General features: G+C 46.3%; 1 protein-coding gene across 1 annotated transcript in view; it reads right to left on the bottom strand.

Annotated features, from left to right (window-relative positions):
* LOC138446318 (ninein-like protein) overlaps positions 1-21,773 on the bottom strand; it is a 39,820-nt gene that overhangs the window by 5,266 nt on the left and 12,781 nt on the right. Inside the window, exons 5-15 of the mRNA XM_069601191.1 lie at positions 20,557-20,758; positions 19,777-19,926; positions 18,192-18,359; positions 16,575-16,711; positions 15,236-15,373; positions 12,912-12,976; positions 11,714-12,053; positions 10,296-10,329; positions 5,987-6,047; positions 5,698-5,897; positions 2,337-3,269 (exon numbers count right to left, since the gene is read on the bottom strand). Of these exons, the coding sequence (XP_069457292.1) occupies positions 11,974-12,053; positions 12,912-12,976; positions 15,236-15,373; positions 16,575-16,711; positions 18,192-18,359; positions 19,777-19,926; positions 20,557-20,758 (940 nt within the window). The 3' untranslated portion in view covers positions 2,337-3,269; positions 5,698-5,897; positions 5,987-6,047; positions 10,296-10,329; positions 11,714-11,973. The remainder of the gene's footprint in view (positions 1-2,336; positions 3,270-5,697; positions 5,898-5,986; positions 6,048-10,295; positions 10,330-11,713; positions 12,054-12,911; positions 12,977-15,235; positions 15,374-16,574; positions 16,712-18,191; positions 18,360-19,776; positions 19,927-20,556; positions 20,759-21,773) is intronic.

Genomic DNA, 21,773 nt, shown 5'->3' with positions numbered 1-21,773 from the left:
AGGCCATTCCCTTGTGGCTTATCTATTTTATACCTAGTAGTACATCTATGTTAATCCCAAACTCCTAATTTATCCCTCCTCCCCACCTTTGCCCTTGGCTAACCACTCTACTCAATATTCTGTAGACACCTACCTGGGAAAAGGAACTGAAAAAGAATGGATATATGTACACCTATAACTGAATCAATCTGCTGTACATTTGAAACTAAGACAAAGTTGTAAACCAACCATATTCCAATATAAAAGAAAAATGAAATTTAAAAAATGAGGTTGCTCCCATGGCCTTCAAGGAGCCTCGATAACCTGGCCTCCACCCGTCTCCAAACCGCAGCCCCTACAACCCTCCCCATGACTCACTCCATTCCTGCTACTCACGAGTCCTGCCATCCTTCATTTTTAGAGGACAAGCTGTATTCAGATGATAGTAACTGATACTTAAAACGAGCATTATGAGCAAATGGTCTGTAAGAATGTTAAGTAAATCATAAATAGCAGTGGGAAGATCAAATCAAGAATAGTTTTGCTAAAGCTCACCACCTGAGTCCCAAATTATGATTTGATGATAAGTAGATGCATTGATCAAATTGCCAACATCCGCTGGATCATGGGAAAAGCAAGAGAGTTCCAGAAAAACATCTATTTCTGCTTTCTTGACCATGCCAAAGCCTTTGACTGTATGGATCACAAGAAACTGTGGAAAATTCTGAAAGAGATGGGAATACCAGACCACCTGACCTGCCTCTTGAGAAATCTGTATGCAGGCCAGGAAGCAACAGTTAGAACTGGACATGGAACAACAGACTGGTTCCAAATAGGAAAAGGACTATGTCAAGGCTGTATACTGTCACCCTGCTTAAAATAACTTCTATGCAGAGTACATCATGAGAAACGCTGGACTGGAAGAAACACAAGCTGGAATTCAGATTGCCGGGAGAAATATCAATAACCTCACATATGCAGATGACACCACCCTTATGGCAGAAAGTGAAGAGGAACTAAAAAGCCTCTTGATGAAAGTCAAAGAGGAGAGTGAAAAAGTTGGCTTAAAGCTCAACATTCAGAAAACGAAGATCATGGCATCTGGTCCCATCACTTCATGGGAAATAGATGGGGAAACAGTAGAAATAGTGTCAGACTTTATTTTTTGGGCTCCAAAATCACTGCAGATGGTAAATGCAGCCATGAAATTAAAAGATGCTTACTCCTTGGAAGAAAAGTTATGACCAACCTAGACAGCATATTCGAAAGCAAAGACATTACTTTGCCAACTAAGGTCCATCTAGTCAAGGCTATGATTTTTCCAGTGGTCATGTATGGATGTGAGAGTTGGACTGTGAAGAAGGCTGAGTGCCGAAGAATTGCTGCTTTTGATCTGTGGTGTTGGAGAAGACTCTTGAGAGTCCCTTGGCCTGCAAGGAGATCCAACCAGTCCATTCTGAAGGAGATCAGCCCTGGGATTTCTTTGGAAGGAATGATGCTAAAGCTGAAACTCCAGTACTTTGGCCACCTCATGAGAAGAGTTGATTCATTGGAAAGGATTCTGATGCTGGGAGGGATTGGGGGCAGGAGGAGAAGGGGACGACAGAGGATGAGATGGCTGGATGGCATCACCGACTCGATGGACGTGAGTTTGAGTGAACTCCGGGAGTTGGTGATGGACAGGGAGGCCTGGTGTGCTGTGATTCATGGGGTCGCAAAGTGGGACACGACTGAGCAACTGAACTGAACTGAACTGAACTGAGATGCATTTGAAGAGTTGAGAGGCTTTAAGAATAAATGATTCAAGGCTAAAATGTTTCCCATATTAACTCAAACTGACATGAATAAAAATAAAATTGTACCAACAAATATAACAAAAAGCTATGACAAGCTACTGAAGCCAAAGTAAAATATATAAAATATAGCCTCTGGGAAACCTGGAATTGACTATCAAGATAATCCATGTAACTGAAGCTTCATTTCGAAATATTCATTTCAGGTTTGACCATTTCATTTATCTGCTTCATCATGATAGTGAAATGTGGTAACATAAAGATTAAAATTAATACCTTAATAGTAAGAGTAAATTACTAGTACCTGTCTAGGTTAATAATTTAGAACTAAATCTCTTAACATTTCATAAACAACACAATGTCCCTACTCAAAGTAAAGCATTTCTTCAGTCTAATTGTTATTTGCTGAATACAAGGTATGCTTTCAGGCTGGTTTAGAGACCATAGATTCACAGCCTGTGTGTTTTTTATACTCAACTAGATTCAACATTTAGCCAGAATCAAGAATCACTGTGAACTTTCTTTCAGGAAGTCTGAGAATTATTTCTCCTTCTGGATACTCACTTCTCTTTCTGCTTTCTCTTTTTGGTACTGACACATTCTCTCTTTAAAACGATTACACTCCTTGATGAACTGCTTGTTTCTTTCCTCCATCAGACCTCGCTTCTCACGTTCGGCCTGCAGTTCTCTCGCGATCTGCTGCAGCTGGTCTTGGACGCTCATGACTGTCTTCTCTCTACTGTCAGCTCTGCTTTGTGCGTCGTCCAGCTGCTGTCGGAGCAACACGTTTTCACTCTGGAGCTGAGATAATCTCTTTTCTAAGGATTCTTGCTTTCCAAGGTATGTATTCACTTTGGCGTGTTCGTTCTGATACATGTGTTCAATTTCCTGCTTTTGACACTCTGATTGGCTTCGGTCTCTCTGGACACGTTCTAACATCGAAGTCTTTTCTCTAAGATCATCTCTCACGTGCTGCAGCTTGATTTTCAGCTTATTGAGTTTACTTTCCGCTATAGATAGTTGCTGGGAAAATGTCTCGGCCTTATCTTTTAGATTAGTCATATGGGACTTCATTTTGTCTTCTGCTCTCTGGAAGGCAAGTTCCAGGTCTCTTTGTGATGTCTGACCTTGATCACGATCGCGTGAGGCAGCAGCCAGTCTAGAACTGTAGGATTCCACCTCCCTTTCCAGTCTTTGTTTGCTTTCTTCTTCGTTCTCCAGCTTGGAGGTTAGCATTCTATTCTCGGCTGTCAGAGCGTTCAGCTGGCATGTATAGTGGGATACAGTCTTTGTTAACATTTCCTCACTCAGTTTTCTTGCCCTTTGAAGATTATCATTCTTTACTTTGAGAATTTCCACGTCCTCACAATAGTTCTCTTCCTTTTCCCAGTGCTGACGTTTCAGTGCATCTGTCTCCAGTCTCAGGATGGCAAGTTCATCCTGCAGCATTTGGATTTCACGCAACAGGTCTTGTGCTTCTTCCCAACTATCAGAAACCTGAGTGAAACAAAGGAGACTTTTAGCTAGTACTCAATAAAGTGACATGCCATGATTTCCTCTGAAATGAAAGACTAACCTCTATGTTTATACAATGAAAAGACTGCACCAAGTGTGTCTCCAACAGGGAAAAATAAGGTTCAATACAATCCTCAGACTTTATACAAGCAGACATTCCCAAAGGTTCAAACATTTAATGGAAGACAATGAATCCACGAAAGTCAAAAAGAAATCCCAAGAGACTTTTCAAGAAGCTCAGGACTGGAAAGGCTTCTCTCTGAACTACAACAAACCCAGGAGGCTTAAAATAAAAGATTCATAGATCTGACTACACTTAAAAATTGCATCTGATGTGGAATATTTACACCATGGAAAACTAGTAAGCCATAAAAAGAAGGAAATAATGCTATTTCCAGCAACAGGGATGGACCTAGGCATTCTCACCCTAAGTGATATAAGTCAGACCAAGACAAGTATTATACCATACTGCTTATACGTACAATCTAAAATGAACTTATTCACACAACAGAAAGACTCATGGACACAGAAAACAAACTTACGGTGACCACAGGGGAAAACGGGGTAGGGGAAGGGATTAATTAGGATGTTGGGATTAACATATACCCACCAGTAGATATAAAATAACCAACAGAAATCTACTGTACAACATAAGGAACTACACTTACTATTCTGCAAGAAGAATCTCAAATGGAATATGTGTGTACATGTGAGTGTGTGTGTGAGTGAGTGTATATGTGTATTAGTCACTCGGTCATATCCAACTCTTTGCGAGCCCATAGACTATAGCCTGCCAGACTCCTCTGTCCATGGAATTTCCCAAGCAAGAATACTGGAGTGGGTAGCCATTTCCTTCTCCAGGCTGCTGCTGCTGCTGCTAAGTCCCTTCAGTCGTGTCCAACTCTGTGTGACCCCAGAGATGGAAGCCCACCAGGCTCCCCCGTCCCTGGGATTCTCCAGGCAAGAACGCTGGAGTGGGTTGCCATTTCCTTCTCCAATGCATGAAAGTGAAAAGTGAAAGTGAAGTCGCTCAGTCGTGTCTGACTCTTAGTGACCCCATGGACTGCAGCCTACCAGGCTCCTCCACCCATGGGATTTTCCAGGCAAGAGTACTGGAGTGGGGTGCCATTGCCTTCTCTACCTTCTCCAGGAGATCTTCCCAACCCAAGGATTGAACCCAGGTCTCCTGCATTGCAGGCAGATTCTTCACAGTCTGAGCCAGCAGGGAAGCCCCATTTATATAATATACACACATACATACACATATATATCTGAATCACTGTGCTGTATACCTGAAACAGAATATTGTTAATCAACTATAATTCAATAAACACCACCACTTGCTAGGTTTATAAACACTGCATTTGATACCTCCTATACATCTGCTTCACAGTATTTCTTCTTTATTTGCAGAAAGATCTAAAACACCCACCAAGGTTATAGCAAACAGTAAGATAAATTAGATAAGTACGTTAAGTATTTAGCATCGGACACGACTGAGTGACTGAACTGAAGTTAGAAACCACAAGAAACAGAAGGGCCATAAATTCTTAATTCATAATACATCTCCAAAGGCCTAAAACAAGGCTCATCTTGAATTGCCTCTAAACGAAAGTTTTGCTAGATTAAATAGAAAACATCGCTTCATTAATTTCAAAGTGAGAATTTTTTTTAAAAAAGAAATCACTTCAAATTTAAATGAACTTCCAGAGGGAACTATATTCAATATATATAAATATATATGTATATACATATATATATACACATACACAAGTATAAACAAATCACATTGCTGTACACCTGAAACTTACACAGTATTTTAAACTGATTACACCTCAATTCAACGAAAAAACAAGAACCACCACCAACCTTGGAAACAACCACCAAAAAAAATAAGGAACACATATTTTTTAGTTCTTCATAAAAATCAGCTATATGTCATTCAAAAGAGTGTGATCATTGTTTTTTTACAACCTCCCTTTCTCTTCCTAAGTTGAATTTGAAATAACTTCTCGCATATTTCTAATATAGAGTTCCTGGTCTGGCTGACCCCCACGATTTCTGTTGTGTTTATATAATATCTGTCTCATCTTCACCCTCATTCCATCTTATATTCATCTTGTCCTTCTTAAAGGAATCCTTCCCCTCATCCTCCTGCCCATCTTCATACTCATCTAGTTGTTTCTCCCCAGTGCTCTGTGATTCTCTTCTTTCGGAACGGCCCAGTTAGTATGCCAGTATTTATAAATCTGAATCACGCACATGTACGGCTCTTATTATCACACCATTTCGTATCGTGACTTTGAAGGCTTCTATTTCTGTGGTGGGATCCTTTTTGTCACCATAAGGATCAGGGGACTGGCTTGTGAACACACACAGGGAAAGAAGAGTTACAGACAGAACACCTTACCTTTGCACGACCGAGGCCTGCTGCAGACTTGGGAAGCTCTGAAACAGGCTCAGGCGCTGGGAAGGCAGGACGGCAGATGCCCTTCAACCAGGGAGATGGTTTGGGAAATGTTCCAACCACATCTTCAACGTTACTGTCAGAATTACTGTCCTCTGACAAAGTTGTACTCTCTGGTCTCAAAATGCTACATGTTGCTTCTACTGCAGTGAAAACAGGAGAGAGCTCATGAGAACGTGTGTCATTTCAAATCAAGGAATAACACCAGGAGGACAGTCTTCAAATAACTTACTGTTTCTCTTGGATTGCTGAGAAGCCTTCATTAGCTTCAGTAACTTTGATTTCAGGACATGCTGGAGAAGAAAATAGAGCTTGAAGAATATAACAAGTATCAACCTGAATAAAGAATTATAACAGCCCCCATTCCTCTATGATCTAACACAAAGAGCACAGGCTCTGGAGTCATTCAGATGTGGATTCAAATCCCAGTTCTGTCACTGACTGACCTGCTCATGGGGCAAGGATTATGACAGATGACGTCAGAAGCCCCAGATGTTCCTCCCCTTACCCCTAACTGACTGCTATACAAACACTAGGCCACCCGCTAGACTACTTTCTCTTCCAAAATGTTCTAGAGTAATCATTTATCCTCGGCAGTTTAGAGCACTATTGAAAAACTAAGACATTCGAATTAATTGCTATATTTTGAAATTCGCTTCCATGACTAATATATACATACATTATCACTTGTGAAGGGAAATATGGAAGTTTAGGTTTTAACAGAACCTTATTTAGATGGGCTAGAACTGCAAACAGGATAAGCTACTTCTATTCTGTTTGTCCAACAGCTAGAGACCAATGAAACAGGGGAAAAAAATCAGCTACTTCTATGAAACAGGGAAAAAACAAGGTTAAACCTGTAGGGCAATGATCATGAATGAAAGCCACACTCTAAATAGAAAGCCATAAGCAAATATGTTCACAATAGAGACAGAGAGAGATGGACTGAAAGAACAGACACTGAAGAAATGTGTTCTGCAAAGAAAAATTAGGTTAACAGTAAAAATTTAAAAAAAAAATAAGGTAGAGGAGGAAGAAGAAAGGAAAAAGTGAGACATTTCTAGTCAAGAAAAAACTTTACGGAAAGAAAAACAAGTATAATAAGGTATGTGGAGAAACACATTTAGAATTTATATACAATAGATCAGTAAGATATCAGTGTTCTTAAGGATATACTATGAGCAAAGCCTGTTTCATATGATTTTATTAATATATTTTTATGCATCTACGCTGTTCTTCAAATTTTATGAAAATATCAACATGAGTTCAGCTCAGTTCAGTTGCTCAGTTGTGTGCGACTCTTTGCGATCCCATGGACTGCAGCACACCAGACTTCCCTGTTCACCAACTCCCAGAGGTTTTACAAACTCTTGTCCATTGAGTCGGTGATGCCATCCAACCATCTCATCCTCTGTCGTCCCCTTCTCCTCCTGCCTTCAAACTTTCCCAGAATCGGTATTTTCCAATGAGTCGGTTCTTTGCATCAGATGACCAAACTATTGGAGTTTCAGCTTCAGCATCAGTCCTTTCAATGAATATTCAGGATTGATTTCCTTTAGAATGGACTGATTGCATCTCCTTGCAGTCCAAGGGACTCTGAAGAGTCTTCTCCAATACCACAGTTCAAAAGCAGCAATTATTTGGCGCTCAGCCTGTTTTATAGTCCAACTCTCACATCCGTACATGACTACTAGAAAAACCATAGCTTAGACTAGACAGAACTTTGCTGGGAAAGTAATGTCCCTGGCTTTTCAATCTGCTGTCTAGGTTGGGCATAGCTTTTCATCCAAGGAGCTTTTAATTTCATGGCTGCAGTCACCATCTGCAGTGATTTTGAAGCCCCCAAAAAGAAGTCTGTCACTGTTTCCATTGTTTCCCCATCTATTTGCCATGAAGTGATGGGACCAGATGCCATGATCTTAGTTTTCTGAATGTTGAGTTGTAAGTCAACTTTTTCCTCCCCTCTTTCACTTTCATCAAGAGGCTCTTTAGTTCTTCTTCCATTTCTGCCATCATGGTGGTGTCATCTGCGTATCTGAGGCTATTGATATTTCTTCTAGCTATCTAGATTCCAGCTTCTGCTTCATCCAGCCCGGCATTTCTCATGATGTACTCTGCATATAAGTTAAATAAGCAGGGTGACAATTTACATCCTTGAGGTACTCCTTTCCTGATCTGAAACCAGTCTATTGTTCCATATCCAGTTCTAACTGTTGCTTCTTGTCCTGTATACAGATTTCTCCAGAGGCAGGTCAGATGGTCTGGTATTCCCCTCTCTTGAAGAATTTTCTACACTTTGTTGTGATCCACAGAGTCAAATGGTTTAGCACAGTCAATAAAACAGAAGTAGATGCATTTCTGGAACTCACTTGCTTTTTCTATGATCCAGAGGATGTTGACAATTTGATCTCTGGTTCCTCTGCCTTTTCTTAATCCAGCTTGAACATCTGAAGTTCATGGTTCACGTACTCTTGAAGCCTGGCTTGGAAAACTTTGAGCATTACTTTGCTAGCATGTGAGATGTGTGCCATTATGCAGTAGTTTCAACATTCTTCGGCACTGCCTTTCTTTGGGACTGGAATGAAAACTGACCTTTTCCTGTGGCTACTGATGAGATTTCCAGACTTGCTGGCATATTCAGTGTAGCACTTTCACAGCATCACAGCATTCTTGAGGATTTGAAATAGCTCAACTGCAATTCCATCATCTCCACTAGCTTTGTTCATAGTGATGCTTCTTAAGGCTTACTTGACTTCACATTCCAGGATGTTTGGCTCTAGGTGAGTGATCACACCATCCTAGTTATCTGTGTCATAAAGATCTTTTCTGTAGAGTTCTGTGTATTCTTGCCACCTCATCTTAATATCTTCTGCTTCTGTTAGGTCCATACCATTTCGTCCTTTATGGTGTCCATCTTTGCATGAAATGTTCCCATGGTATCTCTAATTTTCTTGAAGAGATCTCTAGCCTTTCCCATTCTATTGTTTCCTCTATTTCTTTGCATTCACCACTGAGAAAGGCTTTCTTATCTCTCCTTGCTATTCTTTGGAACTCTGCATTCAAATGGGTATATCTTTCCATGTCTCCTTTGCCTTTTGCTTCTCTTCTTTCCTCAGCTATCTGGAAGGCCTCCTCAGGCAACCATTTTGCCTCTTTGCTTTTCTTTTTCTTGGGGATGGTCTTGAGAACTACCTCGTGTACAATGTCACAAATCTCCATCCATAGTTCTTCAGGCACTCTATTTATCAGATCTAATCCCTTGAATCTATTTGTCACTTTCACTGTCTAATCATAAGAGTAAATACTACATGAAACTAATTTCAAAGCAGGAAAACTAATTTCACAACAGAACACTTCACCTTGGTTTTAAAATCTAAGACTTCGTTGTTTGATGTAGGCCCTAAATCAATGCCAGGTTTGTTGGGAAAACTTTAAAGCAAAAACATACAATAAAAATGAGTGAGCTCATGTCCTTGAACAAAAGAAAAAAAAAGCGAAAGTTTGTCTATATATTAAATGAACTTTCTTGACATGAATAAAATTTGGCCTGTTTGAAAACAGCTCTTTTTTAAAAAATTTTTTAAATATTTCTTGATGTGGACCACTTTTAAAGTCTTTACTGAATTAGTTCCAATGGTGCTTCTATTTTATGTTTTGGCTGTCTGATCCTGGGTCATGTGAGAGCTTAGCTTCCCTGACCGAGTATCAAACCCACACTGCCTACATTGGAAGATGTCTTACTAACCATCTTAACCACTGCACCCCCAGGGAAGTCTCCAAAAAAGTTCTTCCTTACCTATTTCTGCATCCATCTCTCCCAACCTATGAAATATCTAGTTAACACTCATTCTTAGTTTCCATAACAGACAGTGATAGCCAATGTACTGGCAGATCCTAAAAATAATTTGTTTTTACCAAAAGTCCTAATAGCTGAACTGAAAATCCCACTGATGGACTGAAATAATTCTTGCTTGTCCAAACTGGAGTAAACCTGATGACTTAAAACAAAGCGGAAGAATAGGCTTTTCCTTCTCCATTGTCTGTTCAAGGTTCAGAGACGAATCTGAGTCCGTCCAAAATGGGACTCTTGGTCCGTCAGCAGGGATACCACTTACTGAGATGGCACCACTTCTCTCCTTTACTCTAAGGGAGTACAGGGAGTTTCCCCACAATGTCAAAACTTAAAATGTACTCAAGTCAAAGAACTAATTTATATCTTTAACTTATATGCTACATGGGTACTTCTCAGTCTCTGCTGAGGCCATGGGAGTGGAAGTGGGAGCCAGCAAGGCCAATTGTCAAATCACAGGTCAGCTCATTTTAACCAGGGTCAATTCACTAACCTCCTGAAACCACAGTTGCCTAATTAAGCAAAAATAGGACACAGCTACTTTACAAAGCTGCTGTGATGGCTCTATGAGGTCACAAATGTTAAGCACGTAATGCAGTGTCTAACCCAGAGTAGAACACTCAACAAACTTTAGTTTCTCTTCTCCATGTTCCCTTTAAACATATAATTTTAAACATCCATAAAATCCTACCTCCTTGATGAGTCCTCTTCAGAACTTTCAACCACTATTAAAGAAAAAAGCAAGATACATTTTAAATCAATGGAAGAAAAATACAGAATATTAAAACCTTAAGACTGAGGCTCTGTTTAAAAGTATTCCTTTTAAACCACACCTGGAGGCCACACTAGAGGAAGGGAACAGCCACTAATGCCTAAGAACCACTCTTCCCCTTTATAGTCATCAAATGCAAAACAAAACAACAAAGAAAAGAACTGCTCTTCACAACAACCATAATCCTAACCAAACTCCAGGAGACTGACAGAAAATGATACTATACCATTAACACAATCAGTACTATAAGCTGACAAGAGCACGCCTAAACAGCACAGTGTTTCTGATCTCTATCGCCTGGAGCACTGAGCAGAGACTATAGGGACACGACGACTTCTCTGGCTCTTCAGGTCACAGAGAAGACACCCTGTCACAGGGAAGCCTGGTCAAAGGCACTGAGCCTCAGAGCAAGGGAAAACATCAGAAACAGAAGTCTTCTCTTCCTGGCCTTCTTTCCAAAGGCAAGAGAAGTATGAAAGATGTAGTGATTCCAGGTTTAGAAAGGATAATCTCTTGAAAGGCAGGTGGGGGAGGGCAAACGGGTAAAGGGGTTCAACTCAGTGGTGAGAATGGGGACTAGACTTGTAGTGGTGAGCAGGAAGTAGGGTACACAGAAGCTGAACTTTTTAAAAGGTTCTCTCTCTCTCTCAATATATATAGTTCCCTATATATATAGAGAGAAATATATATGTGTATAACTTCTTTAAAAAAGTTCAGCTTCTGTGCATATATATATACACTAACATGTTTAAAAAGAATCTCTTGAGACTATCTCCTTCCATTGCTCAAGAGTATCTGGACCACACAGAGCAGGATGGTCCAAAGAGTGCTGTGTACTAGTGAGGGACATCATTATATCAGTCCTTCCCATTATACGTCAAATGTTTATAGAAATCATGCTTTTTCAGCCTGGAAGGCATATATCATCACATCCTAAGCTGATGAACAAGGGGAGGGAGGGAAGGATGGAGGGAGCCACAGACTCTGGTGCTGTTGGACAACATTTCCCAGGGCTGTCATGATCTGATGCTGGAGGGATGACTCACACGCAGTGACTCCACGGGGAGAGGAGTCACTGCAAGCTTGAGCAAGGAGAGATGGCGCAGTTATTTTTCAATGTTTGCACCCTGTGACATCAGCACAATGCTTAGTACAGAAGAGACACTTGAAAGTTATCCGTTCAGTGAACAAATGAACAAATATGTAAGCATGTTTTCTTCGAAAATTTTCTTTAGAAAAATACAGAAATTAACCAGAGAGAACTCTATTCTGAGCGTATTGAAGACCAAGACACTGTCATCTGTGTCTCCTCTGACTAGTGTAATAAACCAACCTACCGTTTCTGTTGTTCAGTCACCAAATCGTGTCTGACTCTTGTGACCCCATGGACGACAGCTCCCCAGGCCCTTCTGTCCATGGGATTTCCCAGGCAAGAGTACCAGAGTGGGTTGCCCTTTTCTTCTCCAGGGGATCTTCCCAACACAGGGATCAAACAGTATCTCCTGCATTGGCGGGTGGATTCTTTACTACTGAGCCACCTGGGAAGCCTCCTTTGATTAGATCGCGAAGAGTCGGACACGACTGAGTGGCTTCACTTTCACTTCACTCGGTTAAAGGAGTCCTTGGGTACCCTGTACAATGCGCTAGATGCCACATCCAGTGGACCTAATGCTGTTTCTGTTAATGCAAAGTATTTTTGTGCTTTTATTAGAAACTGCAGAGTCCCACGTTGTTCTATTTGAATATCTATTATGATAATCTTTTAACTGATGGCAAGAGAACATCTCGTTCTTACAAAACTATACTCTCATGACAATTGTCCAACACACCAAAGAAAATATCTGATCCTAATGAAGTCAACCTATCTCACTCTCTTGGGATCTGTAAGGAATGGAGTTGGTAATCTAGACCTGCTTGGTACAATAGGCAAAACAACTGGTTCTCAACCAGGCATTGCTTTTCTGCCTTCTGCACAATTGGTAGGTATCTTTCAGAAATAATCTCTCACGACTATGCTGCACACTGGCTCAGCTTTGCAGTTACTGTTAATCATTTCTTCTCTTACCAGGAAGGGATTATTCAAGTTCCCAGTTTTAATGATGGTAACTATTTTAGTGAGACTAATCATTACACAGTAACTACTAACTATTCACTCACTAAATACAAACCATTTCTAACAATGAAAGTTCACTTTCCTAAGACGTCCCATCTGCGATACTATGACTACAGATGAAATGTACAGCATACTCACTTAAATTTTTTTTTTTTCTGATTTACACAGAGATCTAAGGACTTTAGGGGCCATATTAAACAGATGGATTTCTTTTCAGACAATACTGCCTTTGATGTTAAATCACCTACAGTTAACTTCTTAAAGAATCTTGAATACTACAGTATAAAGAAATTAATTAAAAAAATAAAATACACGTGCAATTTACATTAATTTTTTCACAGTTCTTTCATTATTGAAACTTCCTCATTCCTACTTTATCTATGGTAAAATCACCAAGAGTAATTCGGTATCAGACGACATACCTGTGTTGCTATTTGCAGAAGTTTCAGATGTCTTTTTCTTATACGCAGAAATCAGTTGGCGAAACCTATGTATTAAAAATGCGATAAATAATATTTTAACACTGATATGAAAAACAACTACCAAATTCTTAGATCATTTCAGACAATGTTAGAGATAATATCAAAACTTCAATTGTTGCATACATTTCAAGTTTCTAGGTTCTATAAACTTTTATTTAGCATGTAGTAAAGGAGAAAGTAAAGGTATACTGTCACCCTGCTTATTTAACTTCTATGCAGAGCACATTATGAGAAACACTGGGCTGGATGAAGCACAAGCTGGAATCAAGATTGCCGGGAGAAATATCAATAACCTCACATATGCAGATGACACCACCCTTATGGCAGAAAGTGAAGAGGAACTAAAAAGCCTCTTGATGAAAGTGAAAGAGGAGAGTGAAAAAGTTTGCCTAAAGCTCAACATTCAGAAAACAAAGATCATGGCATCCGGTCCCATCACTTCATGGGAAATAGATGGGGAAACAGTAGAAACAGTGTCAGACTTTATTTTTTGGGCTCCAAAATCACTGCAGATGGTGACTGCAGCCATGAAATTAAATGATGCTTGATCCTTGTAAGAAAAACTATGACCAACCTAGACAGCATGTTATCAAGCAGAGATATCACTTTGCCGACAAAGGTCCATCTAGTCAAAGCTATGGTTTTTCCAGCAGTAATGCATGGATGTGAGATTTGGACCATAAAGAAAGCTGAGCACCGAAGAATTGATGCTTTTGAACTGTGGTGTCGGGAGACGACTCTTGAGAGTCCCTTGAACTGCAAGGAGATCAAACCATCATAAAGGAAATCAGTCCTGAATATTCACTGGAGGGACTGATGCTGAAGCTGAAACTCCAGTACTTTGGCCACCTGATGCAAAGAACTGACTGATTGGAAAAGAACCTGATGCTGGGAAAGATTGAAAGCAGGAGGAGAAGCGGACGACAGAGGACAAGACGGTTGATGGCATCACTGACTCAATGGGCCTGAGTTTGAGCAGGCTCCGGGAGATGGTGGAGGACAGGGAATCCTTGTGCCCTGCAGTCCATGGGGTCACAAAGAGTCGGACATGACTGAGTGACTGAACAACATCACTAAAACAGTTGCTTAACAGGATTCTCAAACCCAGTATATCCAGAGTGAAGCTGAGTGGAAACTCTTATTTCGGCAGAGCCTGGCTGGGTTCGCATTCAATTGACTGTGGTCGAAACCAGAAATGATTGGCTCAGCCTCCCTCAGACTCACCGCAGAGCTTTGGGGCACAAGGGCAGCTGTCATTCAGGGAAACAGTTTGATGTGCGTGGTTAACCTAACAGCCTGCAGATCTTGGGGCGAGTTTTACAAACGTGATCATACCACTTCCCTCTTTAAAGGGGAAAGGTACAGTAACATATGGCAGAGCCTCATGACGGATGCTCAGAAAGGATATGCAACATTACAGCAGCGACACCTCTGAAAGCGACCACGTGCACAGGAAGAAGCGAGGGACGCATGGAAAGGGTCAGGAGCGATAACCTCTGTGGATGTGAAATGTTCGCTTTTATTTTTCCTTGTGTGTGCATTTTCTAAGTTTTCTACAATGAACATGTATCCCTTAACACTTTTTGCTGTTAGAATAACCCAACACAACTGCAAACGCTATTTCTAAAAATGTACCAATGACACCGTGCTACTCATGCAGCAAAATCCAAACACTCACATGGCCCTCGAGGCCTTGTGTCCCCCAACCAGATTCTTGGATAGAGTTAACGAGGCTCCGGTTCTCTGACTCAGAGAGAACTTCACGGTGTCCCTTTGGGATGGTCGGGAGAATCAGGTCAACCAGGCTGAGACCAACGCAAATCCATTCTCAGCTCCCCGACTGATGGCCTGAAGTCAGTCGCCGTCGGCTTGTGGGCACTTGGGGAGGGCAGCGCTGGCCGCAGAGGAAGAGCGTGTGCAGTCAGGCTGCCCCCCAGGGGGAGCCCCATGAGCCCCATGTGCATCCAGGGGATACCCGGCACCTCCCCTGTCTGGGATGAAGCCGAACGCAGCCACAGCAAAGAACAGGGAGGCAGGTGACACATCGAGAGAGAGGGAAAGGCTTTCATAAAGGCCAGAAATGCTTTCCTCTCTTCTGTCCGCCACCAGCCGGGCTGACTCTGCGGGAGTCTGCTCAGCCCGCTGCATGGGTGATGCCTGGTCTGCGGGATCCCTGCTGAGGGCTCAGGTGAGACAGCAGGGCCTCAGCTGGCAGCAGCCTGGGTCCACCATCCGCCCTGGCCCAGGACCCCGGCAGGACCTACCTGACCTCCTCTGCGAGCTGCTCCAGAGCAGAGTGCAGGTTGTCCGTCTTCTTCACAAACTCCAGGTTCCTCTGCTCAGCTTTCTCCAGGTCTTGCCTTGCCTTATCTCGCTCCCTGGCCATCTGCTCCACCTGCTCCCTGCAGAAAGGAGGGAAGGATCACTGGGGACACTGCTCTGGGCCTCGCGAGCTGGTCTGAAGGAACAAACTCAGCTGGCCTAAGAGTGCTGAGCAGTGGCCAGCGCTGGGCTCTGACCCACCTCCTGTGCATGCGTGCCAAGTCGCTGCAGTCATGTCCGACTCTATGCAATCCTATGGACTGTAGCCCTCCAGGCTCCTCTGTCCATGGCATTCTCCAGGCAAGAATACTAGACTGGGCTGTCATGCCCTCCTCCAGGGGATCTTCCTAACACAGGGATGGAACTCACATCTCTCACGCCTCTTGCATTGGCAAGCGGGTTCTTTACAACTAGCGCCACCTGGGAAGCCTGACCCTCCTCCTACCAGGATGGTTTCTGCAGTTATTGAGTCTGTTTTACAGAAGTACATACAGCAAGAAGCCAACTGGCTTGCAGTGGGGTTTCTAGCAGGTTTCTGAACCAAGAGGTTTGAGCCCGGGGCGTGCAGTGTTCACCCCTCCAGACGGCCTTAGAAGAGGTGGGAAATTATCCACGCTCCCTCTTGCCTGCAGCTGGGCCTCAGGCCCCAGGAATCCCCAGCACCTAACCTGAGACTGGATGCATGAAGGGGAGAAGGCTGGCCACCCATTATTCTGCCTGGTCACAGCCTTGCCAACTGTAGCCTGGCACCTAAGTGCCAGGCACTTGCCCAGAGCAGAGGAGACTCCTCTCTCTGTCCGCTCACCCCAGGCCCTGCCTGAGGCTCAGTGCACCGGCTATCCTGATGCCTGTTTCTCCCACTGGAGAGACACCAAGCTTGTCTCCCTTCCTCATCCTCCCAAAGCAGTCTTCCTTTGGGCCCCTCTGCAGAGTTGCCTGACGTCAGAGGTCTCATCTGTTGGTACCTACGTACCTAACGAGATGCAAAGTCGTGGGGATGGAGATTGGAATTACTGCCAACCTTTTCTGTAGCTTCAGCACATCAATAAAGATACAATAACAATCTCTGTGCCAACAGGCTCAGTAGACGGATGGCCTGAATATCCAGCTCAGCTGGAGCCAAACCCAGTTAAAAAGGATCGCATTCTGGGCCCAATCTCCATGCCGTGCTTTGTGACCATGCTGGAAGCACCCTTTCTCCTCCCGCAGGCTGCCCGTGTCCTGGGCGAGGAGGCCAGCCTGGCCAGCAGCCCCACATGCCCCCCACAGTGGGGCTCTTACTGGCAGAAGCTTAGCTCCTGGCGGTAGCAGGCCAAGGCTGCCTGCTGGGCGGCCCCGCCCACCATCATGAGCTCGTTCTCCAGGGCCCAGGTCAGCTCCAAAAGGTTCACCTTCTCGTCCACGCTGAAGTCAAGGCTCTGAAAACAGAAAGGCCCATCAGGCAGGCAGGGTGAGTGGGTCTTCAGACATTTGCTGGCCCAGACCTCACTGTCCCAGTACCATCCTTTTCTGTCTGCAAAGTCTCCACCTCTTGAATGGCACCTCTCCCCTGCTCCCATCCCTCTGGGGTACCTCTCCCCAGGTCCCTGTCAACACTGATGTCCCCCTCCCACTGTCAGCATACAGATCCTCCCCTCTCTGTCCCTGCCTCAGAGGCAGGCATGACCCAGGCTGGACAGAGTCCCCTTCTTGGACTAAGGGACAGACACAGAAGGGGGGGCATATGCAAGCAAAGGACTTTGGGGATTGATAGGGAGGCTGGAGAAGGGCTTTTCCTCTGTCCAATCAAGTGTTGTAGAGACCACGAGGTCCTGGGGAGCCATGCAAGGGTGCTAGACCTGAAGCCAAGACCCAGAGCCCAGGAGAGTCCTGACAACCCCCAGAGCTGGGACCCCCAAGTCTAGACATCCTCCTTCTTCCACAGCTGGTCACAAAGATGTCCTCCTCTTGCCAAGTTTGAGTTGAGTTCTTGCCATTTCAGACACAAAGAATCCTTAATGTATCTCTAAACAGCACGAACAGACATAGGAACAATGTGGGTTCTGCTGGTGGAAACGGTTGATAGCCAAGCATTTCTGAGAGTCACAACCATTCCCCCTCAGGATCAGGAAAGGTAAAGTTAAAAGAACAGGAAAACTGTGCTTTCTGAATTCTACCACAGTAAGGAAGAGTAGGCTGGGAACGCCTGTGCACCTGCCGGCGGCCTAGTGATAACACTGGTGCCGTGGCTGCTCTCTCAGTGACTGGTGCTTGTGACTACAAGTTGCAGACACAGGGGTGGGGCAGGCACATGGCAGGGCCCACGGGGAAGCCCTTCCTGTAAAGCGGGAGAGGGGACTTGAATCTCCACGCTTCTCCACGGCCCTGAGGGCTTCTGGGAGAAAAATGACAGGACGCTAAAGCGTGCGGAGCGACCGGGAAGCTGCCGCCACGACATGCTGAGAGCACGCTTCTCAGCAATGAAATCACTGCGGGAGCAGAGGACAAAGAGGTCTGGGCAGCAGCTTCCAGATTAGAAAAACCGCACGACACGTGTGGGCGGCGCCTCCTGGTGTCCACGCCCACGTGCTGCAGTCAGTCAGAGGCCCTCTAGCCCTCCAGGACCGAGGATCGGCTCGGAGGCCGACAGGCACTGCAGGGTGAGTCTGAGACGCTGAAACCTACCTCTAAAGGATTTGTTTCAGGCTGTGGGCTTTTTCTGTTTACGTATTATGTTTCTAAGTTAGGAGGTCCTACATATCGATATCAAAAAATAAAGCAAAAAGTGATGACGACGGGCCTTCCCTCCATGAGGCCTGTGTCTGAGGTTCTCTGTCCAGCCTCCCTCATGGGCAGCATCTTCCCCCAATCCTCCCACCCAGACACCTCTGCTAGGGCAGCCACGTGACAGGCCCACACCTGCAAGACCTCCGTGCCATTGTGAACGCCTTCCTGGGCCCACAAGGAGATGACCTGCTCCAGGAAGGCGAAGCCGCTGCCGTCATCCACACAGCAGAAGAGGCGGGGGCCCGAGCACACGGACACGAGGGACGACATGGTGGTCTGGCCAACACTCTCCTCCAGGACCTGCACACGGGGACCAGCGCTGTGAGGGCCGCGGGCCTCCCCGCGCACCTTCCGTGACATCACCACCTGTGCTCGGCAGGCGCGGCCTCCCCGATTCCTGCTGCAGGGAACAGGGTGCTCGGAGGACCTGTGGGAACTGCAGGCTCCACGGAGGCGACCCAAGCCCAGGGCTCAGGGCCGTCTGCCTGAGGCCGTGCGGGGGGATGCCCCAGCACCTGCAGGGCCCCCCGAGGTAACTTCTCTCTGAACAAGGTGGCTTCCCGCCTGTCCTCCCAAGAGGAAGAGCCTGGGAAGGCACAAACCAGCCGAGGGAAACCCAGCCTATGCAGAGAAACCCAAGATGGGCTTCAGAAGAGGCGGAGCGGCCCCAGCAGAGGGCACGTGTCCTCAGGATTCAGGGCTGGAGACAAGGGCAGAAAAATCCCTCGGCCGGAAAGCTGACGGGGGAGGCTGAGGTGCGGCCAGGAAGCTGTGCTTCCCACCCCAGGGAGGGCATTGGCTGTTGGGACCAGAACAAGGAGGAGCAGCGGGCCCCTCCTCTCTGAGGTTGGTGTCCCCAGCCCACCGGACCCAGGGGCTCCCCTGACGGAGCAGGAGAACCTCAGTCTGCTGCGTGAGGCCCCACACCCGCAGCCCGGCCACACCGGTGTCCGCACGCACAGGACGTGGCCCCGGGGCCATGTCAGCGCTTCCTGGGCAGGAACGAGGGGCCGAGGCCCCTGGGAGGAGCCCTCCTCCGCGGGCTGTGGGCACGACTGCAGTCCCTGCCCTCAGGTGGCCGGGCACTGTCTCACTACCCCGACTCCTTCCCCATCTCAGTGGCTTCGGGGGCAGAAACGTGATTTTCGGACGTGCCCAGCCCAGCAGAGAACAAGGCCACTCTTCCTGCACCACCTCCCACCAACTGCGGGATCAACCATGGTGCCAAAGAGGCGGCAGCAAGACTCCCCAGGACAACCATGCCCCGTGGTGGGAGAAGGAGCCCTGACCACCCCGAGACAGAGATGAACCAAACGCATTGGCCAACATCACAGTGTAAATAAAGTCTGCTTGACTCCAGCTGGCCTCGTGCAGGATGAAAAATGAGGACACAGCTCCAGGAGAGCCTGGAGGGCTCAAGGGAGGAGTGACCGGGCGCTGTTGGTGCAACGCAGTGTACCCCAGGGAATCCACATAAGACCCCTATGAGGTGTGTCCACTTTACAGATGAGGAACCTGAGGCTCAGAGAAGGCAAGCAGCTCACCAGTGGCGCATAGCCAGGCAGAAGCAATGTCAGGTCAGGTCAGGTCAGGTCAGGTCACTCCAACCACCTCCTGGGCACCCACTCCCCACTCTGGGGACCAGGCAGAGAGCTCAGGCCTTCAGAAGAGTGATGGCAGTCACCCCAGGCTTCAGGAGTTAATCGCCCCACCTTACCTGGTAATGAGACCAGGACCCGCTGGGTTTGACAAGCGGGGCCGGTTCCAGCGGTCGAGGGGACCCATGATGGAACAGGCCAAGCTGGAGCTCCTCCAGACTCACTCCACCATCCCCGTCTTGGTCCAGCTTGTTGAACAGGTCTTCAAGCTCATAAACAAAAGCGCCTCAGGCGTCTGCTCAGAAGCTCCTCCCGAGTAGCCTTGACCACCCCGCCCAGGCCCGGCCCCCACCCCACCAAGCAGGCGGCTTGCTATCCCAGCACTGGCTTCCTGGCTGGGGCTTGTGAAATCCACACGCCTGGTCAGTTTCCACCCAGCTGAGCATCCCGCATCTCCCAAACACCCACCCGAGTCTGCTGTGAGGGAGTCTGCTGGACAGTGGGACATGTATGTGTGGGACACGTGTGTACGGAATCCCAGCGGTTCAGGGTCAGCAAGGCGGGGCCCATCCCATCACACTACCCCCTCCTCCCTGGGTCCCGAAGGAGGGAAGGGCTGAACACAGCTGCCGGGGTCACAGCCAGATGCTATGGGCACCACCTTTGGGCTGGGCCATAGGCCTAGGGAGACCAGAGGCGGGAGAGAACTCCAGGCAGAGGAGCATCCTGCGCGAAGGTGGCCCGAGACGGACCCTCAGCACAAGCCCTGGGAGTCAGCACAGGATTTTAGGCCAGACAGTGACGACTGAATCTGTGTCTGAGGGTGAAGGGGTTTTCCAGGCCTGGCACCAACCACAAAGACCCAGCCCTCTGAGGCAGTACGTCCCATCGCCTCTCACCTCCTTCGCCAGGCCCTGGAGCCCGATGCTCTGGCAGACCAGGAGCAGCTCCTCCTCTGTGAGGTGGCCGCTGCTGCCCACACCCAGCTCTTCCCAGAGGCCCCAGACCTGGCTCTCAGCGGTGTCGAAGGAGTCGCTGCGGGGCTTCTGGGGGCTCCTGAAGACCTCAGAACCCCAGGTTGGCAGCTGGCCTGAAGCAGGGGAAAAACACCAAGGCGGTACTTTACCCTGAAATCAGATGGACTGACAGATGGGCAGAGGGACACATGTGAGAGTCAAGCTTCCGATGCTGGCTACACTGGGCTCACTGTGCAATTCTTCCAACTTAATTCTATGCAAAATTTCACAACAAAAGGGGTATTCTGCTGCACGTGGGGAAGGCATTCTCTGAAGGGAGCCTACAGAAGCTGTGGTACTAGGAGCATACCTGCAAGCTTTGCACTTAGAATAAAAAGCCCAGGTTTAAAGAATTAACGTCTAGAAGGCCTCCAAACCTGCCCAAAGCAAATAGCACAGTCCAACAATGACCCTGTCCCTTGGGCAGCCTCTCGCCCTGGTTTCATCTACCCGTTTGTTCTTGCCCGTATATATATATGTATATATATTGTTTTTTTGGTAATATTTATTTGGCTACTCTGGGTCTTGGTTGCTGCACGTGAGATCTTTTTAGTTGTGGCATGCAAAATCTTAGTTAAGGCATGGAGGCTCTAGTTCTCAGACAAGGGATGGAACCCGGGGCCCCTGCAATGGGAGTGCAGAGTCCTAGACAATGAATCACCACAGAGGTCCCTGGCCCAAGAATTTGAAGGCAAATCCCAGCTGCCGTGTTCTCACCCGAGTGTTTCGTATGCACTCCTGACCCCAGTGCGACGATGGCCCTACAACCTAACAACGATGTACCAGTTCTCTCCCAAGTCTCCCGATAGCTGATTTCTTCAACTCAGCATCAACACAGAATCCTCCCTGTGTGTGTGGTTACTCCCCCAGAGTCACTGGGTCACCTCCCACCCACCCCCTCACCGCCCCCCAGCCTCCTGCCCTCCATCCTTAACATCTCCTGTAAACTGGAACTTAGCACCAAAGGCTAGTTTGCATGCAGGTTGAGTGTTATCTTTTTTTTTCTCCCCCAGTAAAAAACGCTCCAAGGTGGGCTGTTTTCCATACCACCTCACATCAGGAGCCACAGGGGTCTTTGAGATGCAGACTCAGCAGCGAGT

This window comes from Ovis canadensis, chromosome 9 (genome assembly GCF_042477335.2).
Source record: "Ovis canadensis isolate MfBH-ARS-UI-01 breed Bighorn chromosome 9, ARS-UI_OviCan_v2, whole genome shotgun sequence".
In the NCBI taxonomy this organism is placed as follows: Eukaryota; Metazoa; Chordata; class Mammalia; order Artiodactyla; family Bovidae; genus Ovis; species Ovis canadensis.
Note: the sequence above shows the minus strand (reverse complement) of the source record. Positions and strands in the feature narration are given on the sequence as shown.